General features: G+C 41.8%; 1 protein-coding gene across 2 annotated transcripts; it reads left to right on the top strand.

Annotated features, from left to right (window-relative positions):
* Window positions 1–4: 4 nt before the first annotated feature.
* Window positions 5–7517, top strand: depdc1a (DEP domain containing 1a). Of its 2 annotated transcripts, XM_077534623.1 has the most exons (12): window positions 5–184; window positions 800–1065; window positions 1159–1303; window positions 1379–1488; window positions 1582–1712; window positions 2535–2582; window positions 2758–2895; window positions 3152–4093; window positions 4685–4857; window positions 5486–5662; window positions 5846–6052; window positions 6531–7517. In XM_077534623.1, the coding sequence occupies exons 1-12, from the start codon at window positions 137–139 to the stop codon at window positions 6663–6665; spliced, it is 2520 nt and encodes an 839-aa protein (XP_077390749.1). In that variant the 5' UTR covers window positions 5–136; the 3' UTR covers window positions 6666–7517. The 2 variants fall into 2 exon arrangements, with proteins under 2 accessions (XP_077390749.1, XP_077390750.1); XM_077534624.1 differs by lacking the exon at window positions 3152–4093.
* Window positions 7518–8157: the final 640 nt, after the last annotated feature.

Here is an 8157-nt window from a genome sequence, read left to right as displayed (position 1 = left end):
TTGAACAGACGGCTGGAATCAGCTTAGCATTGTTGAACCTCACAATAATGCTAATGCTGCTATCCACAAAGTAGTCATGGACGCGAATTATTTGTCGCCGAATTGAAATAACCGGTTCTGTCATTCTGGGATAAACATGAGTTCACATATTATCACCCCTGGGCCGTACCGAGCTACAAAGTTGGTAAGTTAACGTTAACAAGCTAAATGTTTTCAGGGAAACGGCGAAAAACACTTCCACATCAGTTTTTGTTTTGTTTTGTTTTTCCTCCAGAAAATGTATTTTAGGTCGTATTTAGACTATATATGATGTTTTGGAGGTCACAGTGTTGTCAAAAAGTTTACCTAAAGCTTCGTACAGCAATTAACTAACGAAAAACAACTATTTGAGCTTCTCGAATTAAATTTACGTTGCGGTTCTTCCACAGTCATGTACAATTAACCATATGTACATTTTTGTTACAAAAAAGTGCAGGGAATGAAGTTCTTACTTTACTCTTGCACCAATATATTTTTAAAAGGCAAACACTAGAAGTAATTTAATGTGTCAAGTATATGTTCAATCATTTTAAATCCTTACACATTTACTAGTTTTAACTTGCAAAACTTGATGAGCGAGAATTAAATGAAAATTTTGACTGTCACACGCACACGCAACTATCTTCATTTCACACAGCTTTGTACTATAGTGTAATTCCCATAGGCTTAGAGATTTTATGTGAGCAGATGAATTTTATATAAACATTGTTACTAAACAAGCTGTACTAAGTTTGTCTTTTCTTGTCTTGTCTGGTCTTAGTGGAATGAGATAACTCGTCTGTTCCGGGCTGGTATGCCGCTGAAGAAGCACCGGCAGAACTTGAGGAATTACAGCTCCTGCTTCACGGCGGTCGCTGCTGTGGACTGGCTGCACCAAATGCTGTGTAGCAACAGCAACTTTGGTCCCGATGTCACTCGACAGCAGACAGTCCAGCTGCTCAAGAAGTTTCTGAAGAACCACGTGATAGAAGATGTGAAGGGCCGTTGGGGCACAGAGGATCTGGAGGACAACAACACACTTTATAAGTAATATTCATTCTAATCTGAATTAACCCATTTTATGTTTTGGATTGTAAAATAGATATTGAATTTGCTGCCTTGGCTTTTCCTCTTTCAAAGATTTCCGTCCACCTCTCCGCTGAAGCCCATCCCGTGTCCAGCTGTGCCCTCAGCTTCCAAAGGCGTTAAGAAAAGGCCTTCACTTCGAGACAAAGAAGGTTTCTTCAGGTTTAAAAGCATGAAGAAAAATGAACAGGAGACTGAGGTAACCTAAACTGTTTACAAAAGAAAGAAAATAATAATAATAAAAGTCTCGATCTACCGTACCCGCCTCTTTCAGGAAAATCACCAAGCAGGAGATGAGAAAGAGTCGGGAGAGCAGCCCGTACATCGACGAGAGCTGACGGGAGATGACGAACTGAACATCTGGAGAGACACCACGCTGACTCAGTAAAAACACACGCGCGTCACAATACGGACAGGATTGATGACCGACAGGGACCATCCGCTTGAGGAATTGTCTTTCTCTCTGTTGCGTTTCAGTTTGCAGAAGATTCTGGGTGTCGCGTCTCTTGATGAAGTGTTGGACCACCGTTCCGTCAACCCTCACAACATCATCCATAATATGACTAAAGTCAACAAGCACGGCGTGGTCACCCTGCATGACAAGACCAGTAGGTTCTAGCTTTGCATGAGATTATTCAGTTTTGTATTGACTCGCTCTATGTTGAGTGATTGCAGTTTGTTAGGGAGGTTTTATTTATTTGGTTATTTACTTTTTTTTTTTTTTATGCACAGTCAGTTCCCAGTTACCTAATTGTATATTTAAACCCCAAAGCATATAATTTAGCTAAACAAAATTGATGCTAACATATAATGTGAAACTCCACTGACATTGGACAATCTAACGGAAATGATCATACAGTCGTGGCTGACAAAAAAACCCAAAACAAAAAAAAAAAAAAAAAAAATGAAATTCCTAAAAGCCCTGTTTTTGGCAGTACAATACCATAGCTATTGCTGTATGAACGTAGGCTATTTTGGATACTGTATTACTAAGAACACCATGGAAAATGGCTCAATATATAAGCTATTACAAAGCACCCAAAAATCTTCAAAATGCTGATAAACAGTCATTATAATTTCACATAGGGAAATTAAGAAAAGGGGATCCGGGAAAATGCTCAAATGAAAAAAAAAAGTGCAAATATATATGAATCCACAGGTGCCAAATCACCAGTATGCAGGAGCTGACTGTAGTTTTAAGTTGTAATATCACCATTCACCACTAGATGGCAGACATGGTTTAGTTGCGCAGTACTTAGAACGAACGGCTCTTATACTGAGCATGACTTTACTCTTTTAGTCTCTTGATTAACATCACATTTTTTAAATGTTTTTATGTCAGACAAAATGGTTACACATGACATATGATATGAAATTTGTATTTGAGATCATAATAAATGTGATAACAGCCTATCCAAACTTTTGTATAGATGACCTTCCTCACTGGGTTTTGTCAGCTATGAAGAGCCTGGCCAACTGTGAGTAGCAGCAACATTTACCATCAATTACATGTCGTTTATCTTGTTTCGTGATTTATTATTTTGTAGTTTGTATTTTATTTATTTACAGTAGGAATGCTGCTACATACAGAAACACATTTGTATTGAATGCTCTACTGTTTCACTTTGACGCTCATTTTGTGTTCCTTTCCAGGGCCAAAGTATGACAGTGCGCAGGCGTCCTATCCGGGTTTTGAACGGGACGTTTTCAAAACGGTGTCCGATTACTTCTACAGCCTTCCGCAGCCGTTACTCACCTATGAGTTGTATGAACTATTTATCAACGTGCTGGGTAAGGTACCGTTCTCTTTGGTGCTTACCTGTTAAAAAATATTTGTGGGTTTTGGTTCTCTCTCTTCTCTTTGTGATAAGCTAACATTGTTATTAGCATCTGTGCGTTTCCTATGTGCTTGCCCGTGTTGTCTTTGGTCCTGTACGTGTTGAGTGACAGTTTGAACTAACCAAAGTTTCTCCCTCCCCTTTCCACCGTCTGCTTACACTGACTCTCCGCCTGCAACACTCGACCCTCTGTCTGCCTGTCTGTCTAGTGTACTGCGGGTATGTCGGCGCGCCCGCCGCGCACCAAGGCGGCAAGCGCAAGATGCGCGACCTTCCCTCGGCGCCGCCTCCAGCCAAGACGTCATTCCGCTCCACCGAATGCCTCCTCCTCTCGCTGCTGAGACAGGGAGCGTGCGACGAGACGGACTCCCCCATGAGCGACGTGCTCGGCGGAAAAGTTCAGTCCCACCTGGCGGCGCTGGGACGAGGCCCTGCCGGGGGCGCAGACGGCGGCCGTTTAGGAGGCAGCTACATGAGCCTCAGTACTGCTGGGTCCTCCTTCAGATGCCAAACTAGAAGCTCCTCATTGGAGACAATCCTAGATGACTCCGCCCCTCTGACTAGGCAACCCATCTTTTTATCCAACGACAGCCTGGCATCCCGCTTTTCGAGCAACAGGAGCCAGGATGGCAACTATATGACACTTCGCCGTTACTCAAACTTTACTTCGTCGCCAACAAAAACGGTTCCTTCTGTAACTGCGCCACACAGTTTGACCAGGCGTTCTGTAGAATCTGCGGCGGCGCAGAGGTTGCACAATTTACGTGCGAAGAGCGTGGGCAGCTGCCTGGACGTCGTTGGCGAAGAACCCTTCGAGGAGACCGAGCGGCGAGGCCGAGCTGCCAGCTGCCTGAACGTGAATAGCTCAGACGACCGGCATCACTCGCGCGTTGCCGCGCCCTCCTCGAGCTTCTCTCTGTTTCGCGCAACCGAAGCCAACTCGCCTCACGCCACCTCGGAACTGGGCGGCGCCCAACCGGCCTCCAGTACATCCGGTCTTTCACGGACCCCGCCGGCGCCTGCTGTTGTGGTTCGTCGCTACCTGAGCTCGCTGGATGTGCCCATGTTGCTTCGCCCCGCTTCGCTGTTCAAACCGTCCGTTTGTGCACCCACTGCCAGAACGCAGCACCAAGAACCGAAATCTGAGCACAGTAAGACCTCTGACCCTCCCTTTTCCCTGTCTGTGTGTCTGCGGATGTCTCATCAGACTAACAGCATCTAACGTCTAATGATAGATCGTCTTTCCAAGTCCGCAGCAAAACGCATGTGCTGTCGGCAGACATGATGTCTTGCGTCTTGATTGGTTTACGATAAGGTCAATTTCCAGGAGCCAGAACATGCAGCTAATGAGCAAACTGTTTTCCTGATGCATAATGCTCAAAATTTTAGCGTATTACACAAAGGGGAAAAAACAATTCAGATGCCAAGTAACAAGAACATCTGATCTTCACCATTCTACTGTTTTAATAGCATCCTACTCAACTCATCATTGACTCTAGTTGTAGTTGATCAGCCTGTCGTCCATCAACACACCTGCTTACGTTTTGTATCTATCAATGTGGTTTTGTGTTTTATCATTTCTGGCTGCAACACAAGTAAACTTGTGCCAAAAGATAAAACAACAGATGCTGAAATTTTGCACGTTTTTTGCTTTAGTTGTACTACTTCCCTTTTTTTTTTCAAGGCAATGAAATGACGCAGATTTTTTTTTATGTCTATCTCGGTGCATGTTATGCGCTTAGGACTACTCCGGCCTCAGAGTGAGCGTGTGGCCATTGAGGCGCTGCAGTTATGCACCCTCCTCCTCCCCCCTGCCTCACGCAGGAAGTTGCAGCTCCTCATGAGGATGATGTCTCGCATCAGCCAGAATGTGGACATGCCTCGCCTGCACCCCGCCATTGGCACCCGGACGCTGGTGAGAGAGACAACTGTCACACCTCTCCCTTCTTTCTTTTTCCTTTTGTATTTATTTATTTATTTATTTATTTTTTAGCCACTTAAATTGGGTGGCGACGTATCTGAAGTTTCATAACAAAAATTTTGGCTTGCAAAAAAAAAATATGGACAAAGCGATGGCTGGTGAATTTGAGAAGATTGTAATTTGGGTCACATTGCAGCATATTTTTGAATATGATGCCATAAGCTTGGCAAACCTGTTTTGGGGAAGTTTTACCCATTCCTCTTTTGCGTAATTTTCAGTGGAAAAAATGGTTCCATTTTGGAATAAGGCTTTGACATAACAGAATTTAGAAGTGCACGTTTTCCATAACATCTTCTTCAGACAATGAGTTGTATTTTGACAATATATTTTTTTTTGTCATGATGCTGGCCTTCTCTGCTAAAATTGGATGCATCCTTAGTTGAACATCATTCAGCTCTACATCTGAAATTATTAATTAAATATAATCTAATCAGTATTTTAGTTTTTCTTTTTATGAAAAAAAAAAAATGAGTTGGGCCATTATTTTAGGAAGGTGCAACATATAAATAGAACAGTGTTCAGAATATGGCCATGATTGTCATGTCTGTCATTGTTTTTCCAGATGGTCCACACGTTTTCCGGCTGCATTCTCGGCAGCGCTGAAGAGTGTGATTTGGATGAGCTCTTAGCCACCAGATTGGTTTCTTTTTTCATGGACCATCAGCAAAGCATCCTGACAGTCCCCGAGTATCTGCTCGGTGCCATAAACGACCACGTCCAGTACTTGCGCACAGCACAGGTACTGTTCTTCTGAAATTATCACACCGCCTTGGTTCCATCAGTTGATGTCAAGGATTCTGTTTATGGCAGCAAAATAATGATGCCGTTTTCTTTCTGTTGTCGAATTGCATTCATCCTGTGGTGCCATGCTGCTTGTGGAAAGGGATGAAGCCACCCACTTTATTTTTTCCACCCCGTTCAGGTACCAATGGATGACATCGCTAACGTTCACGACGGCGACCAAGTGTGCGTCCCGCTGCCAATGCCTACCTTCTGCCATCAGATTAGCGGCGCCGAATTTGAGCAGCAGAAGTTGTCCTGTTCCCAGAAGGCCATGGAGGACTTACTGGAGACGTTGGTGACGGACCAAAACATGACTGAGAAGGACAGGCGCAAAAGGTTGAAGCAGGTAAATAAATAGACCAAAAGTCTGGTCATTTGTTTGTACAGTATATGAAAAGTGTAAATGGGTCATTCTAAAGTTGGAGGACAATGTAGGCACCAACAGCTTTCGAAATGGACCTTTAATTTTATTGATTTATTTATTTATTTATTTATTTTTTGGGGGGGTAATATTTGGGTGTTCAAGAACGATTAAGAATCACTTTTACTGCAGCAAGAGTCGCAATAATACATTTAATTTACAGCAAGTGCTCGTTTCTTTATTTCGAATGGAATGACCCACAAAGTAGAGTGTATACGGGTAAGAATTATATTATTCTTTTTGGCTTTGGTTGAAGCACGAAATAATAATATATACTGTAATTATTTTTTTGGCCACAGAGCATCGGTCCAACAGCAAATGTAATCATGGCCTCGCTTAAATGAATTTAATTAGTTGTATCTATTTCCCATTAGCAGTTTGTTTGAATGTGGGTGGTGTTCAGTTTCAGAAGCAGTACCCGGACATCTACAGTCAACGGTTCCCCTCCACGGAAAAAGCCGGTAAGGCTGACAACAAGCCAAAGATTAAAGCGCCACTGCTCATCAGGAGGACCAAAGCTTTCAGTTTGAGGAACTAAACTGGCTGGATTGTTCGCTGCACTATAGACTGCACTCACACTGGTACACACGGAACAGTATGTTACAATGGAAGATCTTATTTCCTGTTGTTTTTTGTTTTTGTTTTTTTTTGCATCTGTGATACCGCTGGGAGTTATTAAGGCAAGTTGACAGATAGTGTGTTGTTTTTTTTTTTTTTTTTTTTTTTACACCGCTTTGCCATTTAAGCACAACTGTCGTTTGACTGTAGGCATTATGTGCATGCATGTGTACATTTGGGAGTGAGATTCTAGATTAAATTAATTATGCCAATATTAAATGCCTTTGCTTGGGATTAAAAAAAAAAAAAAAAAATTAGCATATGTTTTTATTTACTAAACTTGTATAATAAGACTGACCAAATAAAAATATTCACTTGTATAGTTGTGTGTACAAGGTTTAGTTCTGTTTGTTTTCCATTGCAGAGCTGGGAAAGGATTAAAGCTGTCTACTCGTATATTTATCGGTATGACTTCTTGGGTAGTTGAAATACGTATATGTTTTTTAAATATATATACATAATAGGCCTGAAAGCTGTAGTTTAAACTGTTAAAATGCTAAACAAATTTGGGACTTTTTACTGTTTTATTAGGCATCTACTTTTTTTTTTTTTTTTTATACTGTAATGTTGATGCATCAAGTGTAACCTTAAATTCAAACCCGAAGTTCAAATTTCATTATATGCGGTATTTATTGGTCCTAGCCTATATGAAGCATTGTTTGAACTTAGTACATATCCTGTAATGCACTGCAATGTTTATAAAGCCCTATTCAGTTGTTTGTTCAACTCCAACTATGCAAATTCCGGGGAAATAAAACACATTCAGCTGTTACTTGCGCTTTTCTTGAGTTCGTTTACTTTTTGTTGGTTGTTGTATTACGGTTAACTGCTCCATTTTTATTTATTTATTTTTGTTGTGAGGGGGGGTAGTTGCTCAGTATAGTTAACAGATGCGCACCGCACAATTAAGCATATCGAAAGCTACTATCCAACATAGCAGCTGACAAAAACTTGCAGCACTTGGTTGTTTCAATTTGGGCAGGCATGCCAGAGAGTTATTTGTATACAAGTTAAAAAAGTCAGTTTCCTGCAAATACAAGCTGAATTTTGACACATGCCATATTTGGAGAATATGTCCCCTGATGTTTGACTTGATCTCTTTCCTCTTTTTGCAGCAGATGATTTAATTCTTTCTCTCCGTGTTGCTGCCTCTTCGCCCACCACAACCAACCAGTTGCATATACTTCTTCCTACTTTGAGTTCCTCCAAGCTGTCTGGAACTAATTAGAACACATTCTTTCACATGCACAACCACAATCAAACAGCTGAAATCTGGGCCCACGTCTTTGAATGTTTTTTTTTTTTTTTTTTTTTCCCCCCCTCCCCAGGTAAACAAAGAGCTTGTTTTTGGAGGCTTGGAGAACTTTCCTGTTGAAGCCATGCGCCAGCCAGCTGAAAAGACAAGGCTGGCT

Source organism: Festucalex cinctus, chromosome 10, assembly GCF_051991245.1.
Source record: "Festucalex cinctus isolate MCC-2025b chromosome 10, RoL_Fcin_1.0, whole genome shotgun sequence".
In the NCBI taxonomy this organism is placed as follows: domain Eukaryota; kingdom Metazoa; phylum Chordata; class Actinopteri; order Syngnathiformes; family Syngnathidae; genus Festucalex; species Festucalex cinctus.
Note: the sequence above shows the minus strand (reverse complement) of the source record. Positions and strands in the feature narration are given on the sequence as shown.

Bases quoted from the DNA above. Each gene is read 5' to 3' on its own strand.
- depdc1a (XM_077534623.1), top strand. From the start codon at position 137: ATGAGTTCACATATTATCACCCCTGGGCCGTACCGAGCTACAAAGTTG. The intron at 2,896-3,151 runs GTAAGGTACCGT...CTGTCTGTCTAG, and splicing joins ACTATTTATCAACGTGCTGG to TGTACTGCGGGTATGTCGGC. The intron at 4,858-5,485 runs GTGAGAGAGACA...TTGTTTTTCCAG, and splicing joins CCATTGGCACCCGGACGCTG to ATGGTCCACACGTTTTCCGG.